This window comes from Lampris incognitus, chromosome 14 (genome assembly GCF_029633865.1).
Source record: "Lampris incognitus isolate fLamInc1 chromosome 14, fLamInc1.hap2, whole genome shotgun sequence".
In the NCBI taxonomy this organism is placed as follows: Eukaryota; Metazoa; Chordata; class Actinopteri; order Lampriformes; family Lampridae; genus Lampris; species Lampris incognitus.
Window position 1 is genome coordinate 28886442 of NC_079224.1, and position 19043 is coordinate 28905484.

At 46.9% G+C, this 19043-nt stretch overlaps 1 protein-coding gene across 2 annotated transcripts in view; it reads left to right on the plus strand.

Annotated features, from left to right (window-relative positions):
* The window catches only part of cadm3 (cell adhesion molecule 3), a 113702-nt gene that overhangs the window by 92153 nt on the left and 2506 nt on the right, over window positions 1-19043 (plus strand). The window contains exons 6-10 of one of the 2 annotated variants that reach the window (XM_056293486.1): window positions 7196-7366; window positions 8698-8788; window positions 13928-14100; window positions 15601-15621; window positions 17074-17094. In XM_056293486.1, the coding sequence (XP_056149461.1) occupies window positions 7196-7366; window positions 8698-8788; window positions 13928-14100; window positions 15601-15621; window positions 17074-17094 (477 nt within the window). The remainder of the gene's footprint in view (window positions 1-7195; window positions 7367-8697; window positions 8789-13927; window positions 14101-15600; window positions 15622-17073; window positions 17095-19043) is intronic. The other variant, XM_056293487.1, reaches the window with a different exon arrangement.

Genomic DNA, 19043 nt, shown 5'->3' on the forward strand with positions numbered 1-19043 from the left:
TGACTTCCTGCTGGTGCTGTTGTCTGTCTGTGTTCACTGCAGGTTGTTTGTTTGTGTTTCATTTCTCATTTTGTTGCTTGTAAGCACTTTCCAATCTGCAGCGTTGAAAATTTTCATCTAGCAGAATCACAATTTATTCACTTAGACATGTGCGTATACACACACACACACACACACACACGCGAGCAAACACACACACGCACACACCAACAAAACATGAATTTAACACCATGGTGGAAGTGGGGTCTTAATTAATGTTAATCCTGTATCTTGATACTTTGGCAAAATTTTTTTCTCTTTTGGCTCCCCCCCCCTCCCTCTTTTTCCTCCCCAATTGTATCCGGCCAATTACTCCACTCTTCCGGGCCGTCCCGGTCGCTGCTCCACCCTCTCTGCTGATCTGGGGAAGGCTGCAGACTACCACATGCCTCCTCCGATGCATGCGGAGTCGCCAGCCACTTCTTTTCACCTGACAGTGAGGAGTTTCACCAGGGGGACGTAGCGCGTGGGAGGATCACACTGTTCCCCCCAGTTCCCCCTCCCCCCTGAACAGGTGCCCTGGCCAACCAGAGGAGGCGCTAGTGCAGCGACCAGGACACATACCCACATCCAGCTTCCCACCCGCAGACACGGCCAGTTGTGTCTGTAGGGATGTCTGACCAAGCCGGAGGTAACAGAGGGATTCAAACCGGCGATCCCCGTGTTGGTAGGCAATGGAATAGACCGCTACGCCACCCGGACACCTTGGCAATGTTGTTCTAAGCTGAATTTTTAGATGGAATTGAGCTAAACTGAGCTAAATTCAGTGTATCTGAATTGAGTTGAACTGAAAAACAGATGAGGCCATCAGGTGGGGTAGGGATGGAGATGTTACAGATAAGCTGGTGTTTTGTATCAGATCAACTGAAAGCGAGAGAGAGAGAGAGAGAGGGAGGGAGGGAGAGAGAGGGAGATATGGGAGAGATTGGAGAGCAGAGGCTGTTGCTCTCACACAGATTGACTGGCTTTTTGTTCGAGATAAAGAGAGGACAGCGGGACAAAGGAGGAGAGGTAGAAAGGGAGAGAGAGGGTGAGTGAAAGAGGTATGGAGAGCTCAGGAGAGAGGGAAGGGGTGGGAGAAGTTTAGAGGAGGAGCGAGAGAGAGGGGCGAAAGAAAGAGGAGATTTGTATGAGATCAACTCCCTGTGACAGATTGTGCGTTTGAGGCCTCGCCCAGCCATCCTGACAGCACATCAAACCAATCAGTCATCAGTTCACAAGCAAGTGAGCACGCACACACACACGCACACACATGCACGCAAGTTGTGTCCTGCCTCACACGGATCTTAATCTCATACACACATCAGCACACTCACAAACACACGCACACCTTGTGTGCTTGTGAGTTTTGACTCAGTGTGTGTGTGTGTGTGTGTGTGTGTGTGTGTGAGAGAGAGTGCTCATCTCCGGCTGGATAGTGGAAGAGCATCATGGGTCAGTCTGCTATTATTATAGGATCTCATTCAGGCGCTTGTCGAGTGTGTGTGGTCTGCGTGTGTGTGTGGTCTGCGTGTGTGTGTGTGGTCTGCGTGTGTGTGTGTGTGTGTGTGGTCTGCGTGTGTGTGTGTGTGTGTGTGGTCTGCGTGCGTGCGTGTGTGTGTGTGCGGTCGGCGTGTGTGTGTGTGTGCATGCATGTGTGCATTTCTGTGTGAGCCCATAGACTGATACTCACCATTGCATCTTTGACAGCCTCACTGACAGAGAGGAAAGATGAGACAGAGGCTGAGAGAGGGAGAAGGAGGTGGGGGGGGGGGACATAAAGATACAGAGCACGAGGGAAGAGAGGACTTTAGGGGAGCAGTAGTGACCCACGAGAGACATATCTCGGATCAAGAAAGTGACATCGGGGCCCTCCCAAAAAAATTGTAAATTGTGTGTGTGTGTGTGTGTGTGCATAAAAATAGATGTAATATCTCACAGAATACGGACAGAGAGAGACAGGCATGGCCATCAAAAATCAGCAGTGGGAGAGGAACCCGGAGAAAGAAAGAGACAGGAGGGAATAGAGATAGAGCGAGTGAAAGCCAGGAGTTGTATTAAGCAAACCAAAGACGGAGGAGGGCGGCTTTGCCACTGCAAGGGGAGTGCAGATTGGGAGAGGATGAAGGAGGGAGTCCGGTCTTAAAAAGGAGGGGACTGGAGTGCAACAGGCGAGGGGGAAGAGAGAAACGGAGGCAAGGCTGACGAAATGGCAAGAAAAATCCAGAAAGAGGATTTATAGATAGTGGCAGAGAGAGAGAGGAGAGGAAGGAGAAAGGAGCAAGACAGACAGAGAGAGAGAGAGAGAGAGAGAGAGAGAGAGAGAGAGAGAGAGAGAGGGAGGAAGAGCGAGAGCAGGAACAGGAGTGGTAATTGAGAGGAATGAAAGGCTAAGAGCTTTGAAGACTGTATTAGTTGTACTGTGTGAAGGGGCTATGGATCATTTAATGACATCGATGTATTGGATTGAGGATAATAGGGATTTATGGTGCCACTTAAGGCCATACTGGGTTGAATACTGGCCCAAATTGTCATAATGCGGGACGCGGGGCGGATGTTGAAGGGTGTGTGTGTGGGTGTGGGTTTGAGTGCAGATTGTTCACTGAATGCATTAGAGAAGAACGAGAGAGACGAAGGCCGACACACGGAGAGAAAGACGGAGAACGTGTCGCAGCAGCTTTGTTTGAAAGGCGGCCCTGTAGTCTATTGAAGGGACTAATTAACTGTCTCGCTAATTACGCTGACCTTATACTAACACTCAAATCGGACTAAAGTATCTTTGCTGGCATTAATCCGGTTTAAGCCTCGAAGTGATTACTATTATGATTATTTTTAAACTTTATCTGGGGGAAGTGAATTACTGGTGTTCTTCAGCAACACCTTAAGGCTTCACATTAAATAAGGTAAGAGCTCTCCCACTGGGACCTGCCCAGTATAGCCACAGCTTCCTGAGGGTCAAATGCCTCGCTCAAGGATGCACCGTTACCATTTTTGCTCAAGGAAGGGAGAGTATTGCTCTCACTTTAAAGCCACATTATGCAAGTTTTGTACCTTAAAATAACGGCCTCAAAATTATTTTGATGGTACACTGACTGCAATTGGGAGAATGGTGACTCTTTCATTCCCACTCCGCACCACAAATGCCTATTCTTGCACTTGAGTCATTTGGGTTGAGCAGGTATGATCTCCCGCGAGCGATAGGATGGCAAAGGCATGACCCGCCCTACTCTGCTTTTGATTGGCTTACCCTGATATTCTTACCCTAACAAATCTCACTCCTCATGCGACCAACCAACGAAGACAATGAGTACCGGCCAATCAGAGGTCGAGTAGAGCGGGTCATGACTTCACCATCCTAGGAAAAAAAGTCGCTCGTAGGAGATCGCTCACCACTCAACCCAAGTTACACAGAACAAGAACAGGCGTTCAGGACATGGAGTGGGAATGAAAGAGGCCCCATTCTCCCTATCACAAGTCAGTGTACCATCAAACTGATTTTACGCTTTTATCTTAAGGTAAAAAAAAAAAACGTTGCATGATATTGCTTTAATATCCATAGCTCGCCAATGGATTTGGAGGTTCAAACTCAATTTTCCAGTCCCAGGCCTTTTTTTTTTGTCATAAATACCGTGGTTTACCTTATTTACGCAGTGTTTGATACTCCTAATATGAAGCTTGATCCCCCCAACCCCTTCACGCACGCACGCACGCACGCACGCACACGTGTCCGCACGCACGCACACAACACAACACACACACACACACAAGACTTCTATAAAGGGTAACTTTATGACTATATTCAATGGAGAGACACAGAAGATTTCTCATGGCCTATTTTCGAGTCTGTTTCTTGCATTATTGATGCGTCAGTCAGGATAGCTCACATATTTGGGAAAGTATATTTTACTGCATCTGAATGGCAATGTGACTCGTAGGCGTCGGAGATGAAAGGATCCGCTTGTATGTACACTCGGCACCTAGAGTGCACTACGTCTGTCAGGAGCAGAGTGAAAATCTCTTACACAGTGCAAAGGAACCGATCCAAACAGGTGGCCGGCGTGGTGCAGGTGGGTGAGCCGCAGAGGCTCAGGCATCAGTGAGCGACATAAACGGATAATTTCTCCAGGTAAACGGACCACCCTTAAACAGGGCCGATCGTTTCCCCGGCTGAACGCCGCGCCTGACGACTGTTCATAAATCTAAACCGTTATACGTCGGTAGCTACATTCCCTGTTTGCTTCGCAACCGCCGCGTTAGCTGTATGAGTCAGACTTGCTTCATAACAAACCATCAGCCACAGAGGTTACAGAAGCCTCACAAAATTATTGGTAGGGTTTATTTATTTATTTATTTATTTTTGTTTAGTTTTTTTTTTTTTTTCATCGTCTACTTTATCATGCCGCTTGATGTGGGCATGCTGGGCCATTGGGTACAATTGATGCATTTAAAAACCTGTGTGTCTGATGCCGCTCATGTGTTTCTGCCCTTAGGTTATGGCTGCTTATACAGAAAAATGTTCTCCTTGCTTTAAAAAATTAAATCCATTGCCGGATCAAAGCCAGAGTTGATCAGGTTCAGTAGGAACCAGTCGCGGCCTGCAAATAAACACAGCTTTCGTACCTGGGGTCCAGAGAAACAAAGGCTGCATGTAAATGGCTCAGCGCTGCTGCCATGTCTCATGTTGTCACACATGTTTGAGTTGTGTAATTTCAGAATTCTGTTAGTTTCAGTGAGGAAAAGGCTTTTCATAATTTATGAAAAACTTTTTTTTTTCTTGTATGCATATATAGTACCTGTGTGAATGAGCAGGAACATGACAGAAGGTACAGACAGCGAAGGAATAACTCCGTTAAGTGGCACAATCTTATTGAAATGCGCCTGGTGAGCAAACTTATTTTCCCTTTGGGTCATAGGACTGCTTATGGTAATAAAAAGAGAGATGTCATTAGATTCTCTGCCATTTGAAGAGTTCTCTGGAGAGCAGGGGGAGGGGTAGTGCCACATCCCTTTGTATAAGGTGTGTGTGTGTGTGTGTGTGTGTGTGTGTGTTTATCCATAGTGTGTGTTAAGTTGTTTTGAGTGTTAAGTCTGTGCGTTCAATATTTGTATGCGAGTATGAAAGTGTGTGTGTATCCACTGAATGCATTAAGTGTTTGTGAATGACATGTCTCTGGGTTCAATATTTGTATGCAGTTGTGTAAGTGAGCATGTGTGTGTGCGCGTGCTTGCGCACGTGTGTGTGTGTGTCTGCCTGTCTGTCGCTATGTTGTCTCAATGCTGCTTAGTGTATGGGTTATTCATAAGTTTGACCTACATGTGCCCATGGCCCGTGTGTGTGTGTGTGTGTGTGAGAGAGTAGATACTACTCTAGTTTGAGAGAAAATGATAAGGCTGTGGTTCTGCGCTGCTCTGCTAGCTGGGATGCTACCAAGGTTAGCGGTTCCAGTTCCCATGTGGCTCAGTAGATATACAGTAGCATGACACAGACAGAGTCAGGGTCAGCATGGGACACGGTCTTCCTCAGTTTCCATACGTACACTGTTCGTCCACCCGGTCTGTTTGTCTAAACACAGAGTACAGCCTCCGAATCAAGGCTGCTTACCTGTCAAGGTTGCTCATAAAGTAGACCGACTTTTCAGTCCAAATTTGCTGGCTTCTGCCCCGCAGCTAGTTCTCCATTTCCCAGCCTACTGGTGAGGGGTTGATTCCCACCTCATGTTTGCAGTGTATTCCCCTATGCCACTGTAGGATGGTTCAGATAAAGGCGTCCATGACTTGCATACATTTTAGGACCGCACACAGGCAGTCCGACTCTCTCGGTATGCTGCATTTCAATTAAGCTATTTTCAAGTGAATTTTAAAGGTGCAAATCAGAAAAGCTGAATGAGAACACCAGACGATGTAGAAAATGGTTTTTATGCTCATCCGAGGATGAAAGATTGATATTAAGTTTGTAGTTTTACTTCAAAACAGCTGAAGGAAACATTTAGTATTTATTTTTTGGTCTAGTCAGAATGTTGCTTGTAAAGAGGCATCCGGGTAGTGTAGCGGTCTATTCCGTTGCCTACCGACATGGGGATCGCCGGTTCAAGTCCCCGTGTTACCTCCGGCTTGGTCGGGCGTCCCTGCAGACACAATTGGCCGTGTCTGCGGGTGGGAAGCAAGATGTGGGTGTGCGTCCTGGTCGCTGCACTAGCACCTCCTCTGGTCAGTCGGGGCGCCTGTTCAGGGGGCAGAGGGAACTGGGGGAATAGCTTGATCCTCCCACGCGCTACATCCCCCTGGCGAAACTCCTCACTGGTGACTCCACGTGTCTTGGAGGAGGCATGAGGTAGTCTGCAGCCCTCCCCGGATCGGCAGAGAGGGTGGAGCAGCAACCGGGACGGCCCGGAAGAGTGGGGTAATTAGCCAAGTACAATTGGGGAGAAGAAGGAGGGGGAAACAAAAGCCAAAAAAAAAAAAAGCCAACGTATCAAGATACAGGATTAACATTAATTAAGACACCCCGCTTTCACCATGGTGTTGAATTCATATTTTGATTGTGTGTGCGTGCATGTGTTTGCTCACGTGTGTATGTGTGTGTATATATATATGAAGTGATGGCTCAGAAGAGTTGGGTAATTGGCTGGATACAATTGGGGAGAAAAAGAGGAGGGGGGCAAAATAAGTAAATAAATATGTTGCTTTAAGTTGGTGCTACATTTCGGTAGAAACATAGCTAATATCTCTCTGTGCAGAAAAGGTGTGTCTCTATGGCCAAAGGATGGGAAATTTCTCTGGTGTAGATGGTTCATTTTGTTCCTTCGATATATTTTATCTCCCATGCTTTCCACCCTCTGTCCCTTAAATACCAAGCTGGCAGATGTCCAAAATGTCTGTTCACCCTGATACCAACTACCGGAGGACTCTCCACTAAGGAAAACTGTCTGATTGCCCTTTTTCGAGAGCGACTCCATTATAGTAGATTGATGGCTTCTCCCATCTTCCTAATATCACTTGTAACGGTTGTAAGGCAGGTTGGTGTGATGTGAGTCTCCCTACCTGAGCCCTCCTACTGCCCCCGATGGCCAAGTAGTTGTCTTGTTCACAGTCTAAACACACCCACACTTTAGATAAATAAATGCTCCATAATTTACAAGCCTCTAAATTCTTTCGCTTTGCCTCTGCCGTTGGCAAGGCCGTCCGGACGTGGTGGAGTCGACGCCAGGCGAGCCCACCTACAAGGTGATCAGCGAACTGACCCTGGAGGTGACCCGTGATGACGACAACGCCCTCATCGGCTGCGCCGTCGACCACCCTTCGCTCGCCCCGGGTGACAAGAGGACCGAGCAGCCTCTGCGGGTGCTCTGTGAGTCAATCAATCAACAATGAGAAGTGTGTGTGTGTGTGTGTGTGTGTGTGTATGTGTGTGTGTGTGTGTGCGCGCCCGACTGGTAGCAGGAGCATTGAGGAAATGTGAGAGAGAGCAGGTTTGAGGAGTGTGGGGGTGTGGAGAGGGAGAGAATACAATTGGAAAAAAGGAAATGGGAGAAAGAGGATCATAGAGGGAGATAAAGAGACCGACTTGAAAGACATGAATGTCTCCGCTCACAATGCAAACACAATGGGATTAAAGACAAGATGCACTGCCCTAAATATGTTCCCGTCAGAGCTGTGTATTTCTCAGTTTTGCGACGGGAGTAAAGGGCCTCAAAGCTCCATCAGCTCAAGAAAAGAGGGAAATTGAATTTGGTAGAGAGAGAGACATGCGTTCATATATTTATGTCACAATATTCAGACTGAGTAAAACAGATGAACATTGAATAGTCAAACAGAACACCGCTGGAAGCGAAACCCCGAACGTCCTTGAATCCTTGGGAGGTTTTGGTTCTGAGTGATTGTTTATTTTAAAGCCATTTTATTTTCTTAAGACACATGTAAATACTGCGCATGTGTAAAAGCCATTCATTTACTGAGCACATTTTATATGAACTGCAATTAATATCAATGAATGCGTTGGCAGCGCAGATGTACTTATACAAATAAACCTGTTCTCACACTGATGCATAGAGAGACAGCGAGCGAGCGAGAGAGAGAGAGAGAGAGAGTTTACCAGAAGAAAGAGGGAGAGAAACAGAAAAAGAAATAGACAGATGGAATAAAAACCCCTCCGTTAGTGCTGCCTGCTATTCCTGCTGAAGACGTCCTCCATTATGGATGATGAATATCTCAAGGCAAGACATATTTCTCCATCCACTGTCAGGGAGCTGTTGCTTTGGCCTTTGCACTCCTGATGTATTAGTCACTTGTACTGTCGGTGACACAGGAATTGAAGATTATTCTGCTGCTGTGCTTATCACAGGCCGCTCTGGATTAGGGCGTCAGCATGAGAATAAAAACATTGTAAAATATAATTGGAAGCTGGACGCTATGTTGGTGCTGCCACCCACTGGTAAGTACCGGGTACTACAGCGTTGAGTAGACGCGCTGTTGTTGTATAAGGGGGTTATGTCATTGTGAGCGACTGTGTGCAGAGCAGACGAGCAGAGAGGTTGTGGTGTCTACAGGATGGAGATGAGAGTGGATGGAGGTAAATGAATGGCATTATATGTGTGAATGATGTTATGATTCCTACTTTGTTATGTAATTCCACTATGTGTGTGTGTGTGTGTGTGCGTGCGTGCTAATGTCCTAATGCAGTCAGTCCCGAGGTGTACATCCAGCCAGAGAATGATCTGCCTAGAGAGGGGGAGAAGTTTTACCTGCAGTGCATCGGCAACGGCAATCCTGAGTAAGACTCACACACACACACACACACACACACACACACACACACACACACACACACACACACACACACACAGACTTAATTACCACCAAGCTGATTTCTGTTTAGACATTCATGTACACAGAAATAGCATGCATGTACCTACACACCCACACAAACACACACTCACAATCAACATTAACAAGTTCAATTACTGAAAAACACCTGCTCACTTGTTCTAGACAAATACCCATGTGCGAACACACACACACATGCACGCACACATACATGCATGCATAATAACAGACACGCATACAAGTGCACACAATTACTGAAAAACACCTGCTTGAACAAGCTCTTGCATGTTCACTAACATGCCGTGTCCTATACAGCCCCCCCCCCCACACACACACACACACTCAGACACACACACACACAGACAAACAGCAACCCTTCTCCACAAAAGAAAACCCTGGCACAAACAGGCACACGTATACACAAACACGCACAGGCGCAGATACACACACTCTCAAACTGCAACCTTCCCCATGAAACACCTTGCTCGCAGGAACAAACTGTAAACCCAAGACATCAAACCTCCTCGCACAAACACGCTCTCCTCTCTCCCCTGGCCCCTCTGCATTATAGATGAACCTCCAGCCCCATCGATCCATTCTCCTCCCTCTTCTCCCTTCTCCACCCCCCCCCGTCATCGACTGTGTCTCCGCCGTCGTGTCACTCATATTACTCACTCGCTCTTCTCCGTCCGTCCTGTCACGCCACGCGCATCCCCCCCCCCACCTGCACCTGCCTTCCCACATCTCCCCCTATAAGTCTCCTCTATGCTATCTCTCCTCACACCTTTTTCCTCTAACCCCCCTCCCCTCACACCCCACCTCCTCCTGCTTCCCGTGCCCCCCTGCTCAACCTCCTCTCCTGTAACCACCCACAGACACCCCCCCACCCCTGTGTCAGCCCTTCAAAGGAGTTCGGAGGGCAGCCAGGACTAAGGATAGGCTGTTAGTTTGATTGGCATGTGGAATGGGTAGGGGGAGTTAGGCGGGGGGTGGGGGGTTGTGGACTTTCATCATGTGGATGTGTTATAGAGGTCTGGTGCAAGGAAAATCGTGGTTTCCAATCTTGTACTTTTTAACAGAAGATTTATTAATGTAAAGTTACCAAAACTAGCAGAACTGCTGTTGCTGTGAAAATGTGACCAAGGACCCTTAAGAAGCGGTCCATCTGGTAGTCACCGTAACTCAGTTGTTTCAGATAACCGGTCGGCATCTGGTGATAAATGATACCATCTGATAATACCCTGATTTGATTAGAGAATCAACTGAACTGTCATCAGTCTACCACCTGTCTGTTTTTGAATAGTTGCCTAGCAACGTCATGCAAGTTAGTGAGCTTGCTAGGTATCGATAAAGAGTCTTGTTAAGTCGGGGCCACGGCCCCTCAACCTCCTGACAGTTTGGCTGTGAGGGGGGGACTGGATCTTGAACTCCATCACTTCTTGAGCCTTAAGAAGTGATGGACGAGCAGATAAACTATTGGGGGGTGGGGGGGGGGCCTAGATTGTGGCGCTAACACCTTAGATGTTTCTTTTACTCTGTGTGGTTTCATTGGTAGCGTATGCCGGCGCTGCCCGGGTTGGAGGGTCCATCCATCCGTCCTTGGTAAAGCTCAGTGAACAGAGCTTGGCACCAATGCTGCCAGCCAACACAAAGGCACTTCTGACACCATATGACGTTTTGGATAAAAGCATCCAACAAGGGCATCCGGGTAGCGTAGCAGTCTATTCCGTTGCCTACCAACATGGGGCTCACCGGTTCAAATCCCTGCGTTACCTCCAGTTTGGTCAGTCGTCCCTACAGACACAATTGGCTGTGTCTGCGGATGGAAAGCCGGATGTGGGTATGTGTCCTGGTCGCTGCACTAGCGCCTCCTCTGGTCAGTTGGGGTGTCTGTTCGGGGGGGAGGGGGAACTAGGGGGCATAGCGTGATCCTCTCGCACGCTATGTACCCCTGGTGAAACCCCTCACTGTCAGGTGAAAAGAAGCGGCTGGCGACTCCACATGTATCGGAGGAGGCATGTGGTAGTCTGCAGCTCTCCCTTGCTCAGCAAAGGGGGTGGAGCAGCGATCAGGACAGCTCGAAAGAGTGGGGTAATTGGCCGGGTACAACTGGGGAGAAAAAGGTGGGGAGGTGGGGTGGGGGGGGGATGAATAAATAAATTTAAAGCATCCAACAAATGGTATGTTTTTCATAGGAAACAGGACTTTGGGCACAAAAAAGATAATGAGGCAGGTGAAGAAGGGGTCGGGGGGTGGTTCCAAATAACTCGGTGATTAAGACTATGAAAGCGTTAGCGGTTCAGCTCCTGCTGGTAATACATGTGCTAGAAATGTGTTTCCTCATTGAACTTTCAGGTGCATCGGACGAAAGCATGCTGCAAATGGTATATGTGAAAGGGCTGGGGCTAAAGCGATTGAGACAGAATTGGGAAGGAACCTTACCAGGGACAGACAGGTAAACAGAGGAGGGAAATGACAGGGGAGCTGGGGGGTGGTGGTGGTGGGGGGGTGCGTGGGAGACAGAGAAAGATTGGTTGACTAGAAGCAAATGACGAAGACAGAGAGAGAGAGAGAGAGAGAGAGAGAGAATGAGAATGTGCTCATTCCATGAGCTGCAGACAAGGTAACAACCAATCAAGTCAGATACCAGGCACCCCTGTGACTGTCAGTCAAAACCCAATCACCACAGGGGCACCTGTTCTACCACACAGTCGCCCATCTCGCTCGCTCTCGCTCTCTGTCCCTCTCTCTCTATATCTCTGTCTCAGCCGCGCTCCCCAATCAAGCCCGGTGAAACTCACAATTCATCCCATGATACAATCACAACAATCGTGTCTCCCAGGGTCACATTCTGCCAAAAGGAATAACTTAGCATAAAGAAAATTAAAAAAAATCTATAGGGTTTCTTTGACACCCACCGCCTAGAGCTTTCTAATAGGGGAGAATGGGATTTGCGATACCCCCCTCTTGCTTCAGCTATCGTATGCATGTTGCTCTCCATTCCTTTGCTCTATATTTTATTACACCTCCTATCTAGTCAATCGGATGGACCCCCGGAGTGTTCACAATGGCTTCTCATTTCTGCTCTGGAAGCCACTTAACTCACTTAAACACCTTGTGACAATTTGCCTAATGCCTTTAGGGCTCAAAAATCCTTGCATAATTTAGGTTTATGGCTCGCTGCCGCGTCAGCATGCGGCATGTGTTGCGCGTATGTACGGTCACTGCTAGGCTGAGGTGTAGCGGGCTGCGTGTAATAGGATTACAATAATCTGATTATCTTTAAACACAAAAACGACAACTGCTCATAACTCTTCGAAACATGTCACCATTACCGCCGTGGCCCGATAATGAAATAGCAAGATAGTTTCGTAAAGACGTGAGGATTTCTTGTGAGATCATTAGCATCACGTTCCTCAACGCTGCCTCTTTTTTTTTTTGCCCATCTCATATCTCGTGATGTGGCAAGGATGCCAAAGACTACTTTCTACTGTGGTTGTGAGTATTAGTTATGCACCAGGTACAAGGTTTTATATCCATGTGGAGTGCTGGGGGGAGTTGAGTATGCACTGGGGGCGGGCGGGGCGGGGGATTATGTGGCTTTTATACCATGGTAACCAATGCGTGAGCGCTCCTCGACATGTTGCCTGCAAGGAAGTGCACATAAATAAGAACTTAAAAAAAGCAGAAAACAAAAAAGGGTCACTAAGTAGCTTTGTAGTTACCACAACATTACACACTGAAGCGCCACAAGCACGGGGCATCAGAAAGCATTATGGGAGTGCTCATTAGGCTCTTGGGAATGCATCTCTGACCATCTCGGGAGGCTGGGACCACCTGTCGTACAGCAGAGAAAAAGATTTGTAGATTATGTGCGACATTGTGAAGGTGTACAAAATGGCCACCCGTACATTTTGGAAGTAAACTCTTCTTTCGTCCCCATTTATTTCATTTGGAGGTAGTGAAGTCCCATAGAAAATGAAGGGTAATCTGATTACATGACTAAATCAGGGTATTCCAATAAGCTACCTCAGTGATTAGATTTTAAAGCAGACTAGTCGGTCATCTGTGAAGGGACTTTGAAAGCGTTTAGCCAGATGCTGGGATTTACTATGAACACACACGCACACACACACACACACTAACACACACACACTAACACAGTCCCCACTGAGCTGCTCAAGTGGAGCAATCAAGTGTTACGTGCCTTGCTTAAATGTACTTCTTTTGGTAGTTTGTCGCAGGAGGGGGAAGTGTTTCTCTTTCATTTCACCATTCACTTCATTTTCCTACCCATAAGCCCACTCGTCGGCAACACGTATGCCATGTTGTTCGTGTTCGAACCTTCAAACGGCGACTGTCAGGAAATCGCGGATTGCATCTTGGAAGTGTTGCTGAAGGGTCGGTGCGTTTCGCGGAGCGATTAATCAGACGGGCACATGCAGGTAGTGTCTGTCCCCGATTCAGACTTCGTCACTGTAATTACTGTATAGCGCTTAAGGGCTTTTCATATTTACATAATTGATTCCTTTATCGGGGCGCGTCTCGCTATCTCTCTCTTACACAATCTGTTACGCAGAATGGATTTTTTTTAACACTAGCTGATTTGAAATGCTGATCTGTGTTCCATTCTCTTTTCCTGCTCTCTTCTTTCCTTTCATCTGTTCCCTCTCTTTCAACGGCAACATCCCTCCCAACCTTCTTTTCATCATTCTTCTGTCTCTCTGTCTCTCTCTCTGTCTCTCTCTGCCTTTATTCACGGCTGCAATGTACCTCTCAACATCCCCCCTTCTCTAACATTTCTTCTTTCTTTCTTTCTTTCTTTCTTTCTTTCTTTCTTTCTTTCTTTCTTTCTTTCTTTCTTTCATTCTTTCTTTCTTTCTTTCTTTCTTTCTTTCTATCTCTCTCTCTCTCTCTCTCCTTCTCTTTATGCTGCCCTTATTTTTTCTATCTTCCTTCTTTTCACCGCATCTAATTCCCCCTGAACCTACCTCCTCCTCCTTCTCATCCCCCCACTCTTTCTCTCTCTTCCTCGCCCTCTCTCTCTCTTTCTCTTTCTCTCTCGCTCTCTCTCTTTCCCTGACAGGCCCAACTCCTACATCTGGGAGAAGAAAGATGGAGAGCTCCCCCAGCTGGCCAAAGTGGACAATGCTTTCTTGCGCTTTGAAATGCTCAACAAATCAGACAACGGCATCTACCTCTGCTATGCAGAGAACGGCATCGGAAAGAACCAGGGCGAGTATGCCCTCCTGGTGCAAGGTAACGAGGGAGAAAGCCGAAACTAGATAAAGAGAGAGAATAAAGGCAAAAAAGGGATGGATTCGGGGGGGGGGGGGGTCCAAATGTGTCTTTCTTTTATGTTTTCTTCATCACATTTTTTTTTCTTCAATTTCTGTCATTTATTGTGGGTTGGATTTTACTTCTTCCATCTTTTTTTCTCTTCTGATTTTTCTTTCGTTTTTTCCTTCCACTGTTTTCGTTTGTGCTTTTTTTCCCTCGTCCATCCATCCGCCATCGCTATACTGACGCTTTCCATCCAATTGCTGCTCTTGCCCTCACGCTTCATTTCCACCGCTTTGCTGTGTCGTGATTCGTTTGTTCCACGCTGGCCATTTCTGCGCTTTGCCCCGTCCTCCATGCCCCCCCAACCCCGCCCACAAAACACACACACACACACACACGACTGACTGCCCTCCTTCCTCTTCCTCCTGTTCTGTCTCCTCTGCTCCTTCTATGTCTTGCTCCCCTTTGCAATGCTTCACAAAGACCCAATAGACCTAGATGCCCCCGAGGCCCCCCACCTCCCCTCCTCTCCTTCCCCTGCTCTCGCCTCAGAGTCGCCCTCTCCATCCCCCTCTGCCACCTCCTTCTCCAAGCTCTCCACTCCGTCTGACACCCTCCCTGAATTTTCCTCTGGCTTTGAGCCAGACTCCTCAGATCTACTCCCCGGATCCTCCCCCTCTCCACCCACCTCCTCCTCCTCTGCGATTCCTCCCAGCCCATCCGACGCCGGCGTTCCATACTCCCCCACTGCCTCGCTCTCCAATGACCTCTTCCCCGATCTGGCGCTCACTCACTTCCCCTCCATGGCTTCCACTTCCATCCCCACCTCCAGCCCCACGCCTCCCCCCGCAAGCGTTGCTCCCTCCTCTCCTTCTTTCCCGTCTTCCTCCCCTAATCCCTCAGTGTCTGTCCAGCTGAACGGGGTTTACACTTTCACAGGTAAATCTGTCTTTAGTCACACACACACGCACGCACGCGCGCGCACACATGCACACAGAGCACCTACACAAGCAAACGGACATACACACCAACAGGAAAGCAAAGCACAAGTTAAAAAAGGCAATAAAGACTTGCTAATCGAGTGGAAAAACAAACATCATCTAGGTTATCTGCCCCCCCCCCCCCGGACAAACTGAGTATTGTGGAGCATACATAGGTGTTGGCGGTTTTCTTGTATTTGTACACACACATACACACACTAATGAGTACAAAGAGGAAAAAAAACAAAAAAACAAGCAGCAAAGGAAACAGACACGCTAAATAAAAAGCAAGCAACGTTTGTTTGGTGATGTCACATTGGTTTCACGTTGGTTTGTTTTTTTTTTCTTGTGTGCCTCTTTCTCCTGTTGATACCCCGTCTCTTCCTCACTCCCTCCACACTCCTGGCTCTCATCCAACCACCACTCATCCACCAATAACACCATTCATCCATCTACCCATCCATGCACCAATCCACCTATCCATCACCCTGAGAAGATGACGAAGTCAACGTTACAGGTATAACTCTCCACAACCCCCGTCTGTCTGTCTGTCTGCCTTTCTCTTGTCTGTCTCGATGCTCTGTTGTCCTGGTAGTCTGTCCGTCCGTCCGTCTGTCTGTCAGCGAGTCTGACTGTCTGTCAGTCTGTCGGTTCAGATACTCTTGTCTGTCCGTCTTTCTGACACACTGTCTGTTTGTCAGTCAGTCTGATACACTGTCTGTCCAACTTTGTCTGTTGGTCTGATATGCTGTCTTGCTGTCAGTTGGTTTGTTGGTTTGGTCTTTGATTCACCAGTCTGGTGCTCCAGCTGTCTGACTGCCGGTTGGTCTGACAAGTTGTCTGTCCATCTCACTTATACATGTGTAGGTCTGATGCGTTTTCTGTCTTACCATGGTGGCCCAGTGGTTAGCACTGTTGCCTCACAGCAAGAAGGTCCTGGGTTTGACCCCAGGCTGTCCCAGGTCCTGAGTTTGCATGCTGGTCCCTGGGTGCTGCATGGCGGCTGCACACTGCTCCTAGCTACAGTGTGTGTTGGGGTGGGTTAAATGCAGAGGAATTTCCCCACAGGGATTAATAAAGTGTGTCTTATCTTACTGTCTGTCACTTCAGTGGTGGTTTCATTGGTTTGATTGTCCGCCTGTCTCTTTGTCCATTTGACACTGTCCTTCACGTGCTCTATTGGTTTTTCTATGTGTCTGTCTGACTGTCTGTCAGCCATTTGGTCTGATGCTCAGCTTGTCACTCTAAGATCGATCGATCGATCGATTGATCTATCGATCTATCTATCTGTCTGTCTGTGTCTGTCTGTACTGTTGTGACACAAACCTGATACAGGACTGGGGCTTCAGGCCCTCACCAGGGCATCTCTAGCCATCCTCTCCATGTCAAAGGTCACATTAAGCCACTTGAAACTGCAAGTGGTGGATACAATAGATTAGACACAACTGGTTGTAAATTAGGTTAGCTCTTTCCTCTCTTTGGAGGACCAGTCATGGTGAGTAGGTGACTGGGGTAAAGACGAACAGATTGGTCTTAAGACCTCATGTAGGAGGCAGGACAAGAAGGTTTAGTTTAGCCACTCTTGGGCATATTCACTGAAGATACTGGATGAGCTACAATGAAACAATAAGTCCAAATTAATGAATCAAAAATAATGAAACTGGAATCAATAATTTCTATAATGATAATTTGTGACTGCCAAATTACATAAACAGCATAATCCACTCTCCAATTAATCAGATTCTCATCAGTTCTTTATTTTTTAACATAATCAATACTTGCTGAATAAGTATCAGATAGCAAATTGTAAAACAATAATTAATGTGGCTGTTTTTCTTGTTACCTTTCTGCTGTTGATACCTTTCCTCACGTCCTCACTCCCTCGACACACCTGGCTCTCATCCAACCACCACTCTTCCAACACTCTAACCACTCATCCATCCACCCATCTACCCATCCCCTTGAGAAGGTGCTGCAGTCAGTATTACAGGTATCGGTATCCACATCCCCCCCGTCATTCTGTGTTGATGCCCTGTTGTTCTGGTAGCCTGTCTGTCCATCAATGAGACCCTGTCTGGCTGTGTGTCTGACTGTCACTTCTAATACGCTTGTCTGTCTGTCTTTGGTACACTCTCTGCCTGTATGTCAGTCAGTCCAATACGCTGTCTGTCCAACTTTTTTGTCTATCTGTTGGTCTGATAAGCTGTCCAGCTGTTAGCTGGTGTGATGCTTCAGTGGTCTGATTCTACACCTGTCTGACTATCTGTCTCACTATCTGTCTGACAAGCTTTCTGTCTGTCTCAATACATGTCAGCGTCTCTGACATTTTTGTCTTTCACCTGATTGTCCCCCTGTCAATCTGTCCATTGAACATCTTCAGGTGCTCTGTTCATTAGTCTGTCTGTGACTGTATGACTGTCTGCCATTTGGGCAAATGATGGACAAATGGCAAGTCAATCAATCATCTATCTATCTATCTATCTATCTATCTATCTATCTATCTATCTATCTATCTATCTATCTATCTATCTATCTATCTATCTATCTATCTATCTATCTATCTATCCATCCATCCATCCATCCATCCATCCATCCATCCATCCATCCATCCATTCATCCATCCATCCATCCATCCATCCATCCATCTCTCTTATCTAGCCATTCACCCATCCATTGATTTCTATCTAGCCATCCATCCACCCATCTATTTATCTCTATCTAGCCATCCATCCATCTATCTATCTAGCCACCCATCCGTCTTGTCTATCTGCGCTGTTGTGACACAATACTGATACAGGACTGAGATTTTCGAGCCCTCACCAGATGACCTCTCAGCATCCCTTCCATGTCCAAAGGTCACACTAAACCACTCGGAATCTGTAAATGGTGGAGGATTAGATACGATCATTTTCCCATTTTCATCTCTTCGGTTTTCCCACAGTTGCTATAGTATTTTCAGTTGCTCCGATTACACGTCCAGGCTGCTCTGTGTGCATTGACGTGTGAACGCTTGCAAGACATTCAAATCAATAGAAGTATATTAACTTGTGAGCTGCCAAAAGCACTTTTCAGTGTCATTTAACTTGTTTAACCTTAACACCCTGCTGCAAGATAAAGCCAAATATTGACGGCAGTCGTCATTGCCATTTTATAATCCATTTGTGCTGCATCCCACCAACTCACTCAATCATTTCATTTACGGAGTCATTATTAGTTATGGAATGTCTTATGCATACTTTATACAAACTTTATCAGTCAATATTATTATATCATTATCATTATTATATCTTTTTTTAACTGAAGGCTCATGAATTTGTCTTTGGATTGATGCAGAATCTGATTTCTCTGACAAGGAGAATTTACATAACCCTTGTGAGACCGATTTGCATGAATTCGAAAATTTGTTCTACAACAACGATTTGCCCCTCGAGTGGTCCAATTCTAGTGTTTATTAATTTACCTCTGAATTTGCTGAACTGTATTGCTAATTTAATCATCTCAGTTACACTTTAGATGATGTCGGCACACTACGACACCCGTCTTTTCCTTTATGTCTTTGCATGTCAAGTCTTTCATCAAGTCAGTCTGATGCTTTGCTGGACTGAAAATCTGTCTGTCTGATTTCTTTCCGTTTGTCTTATCTGCCTGTCTGTCTCCCCGGCTGGCTGTTTTGCCTGTGTGTGTCTGTGTCTGTGTCTGTCTGTCTGTCTGTCTGTCTGTTTGTCTGTGTGTGTCTGTGTGTGTGTGTGTGTGTGTCTGTCTGTCTGAAGCCATCTGGGGACTCTTTGAGCTTTAGAGGAGGGATGAATTTTTCATGCTTCCACCTACGCACACACTTTCTTCTTCTAATACATGCACTCATGGGTGAGCAGGCTCAAACTGAAGCAAACAAGGATGCACAAACACACACTCACAAACACACAAGATTCATACCACACC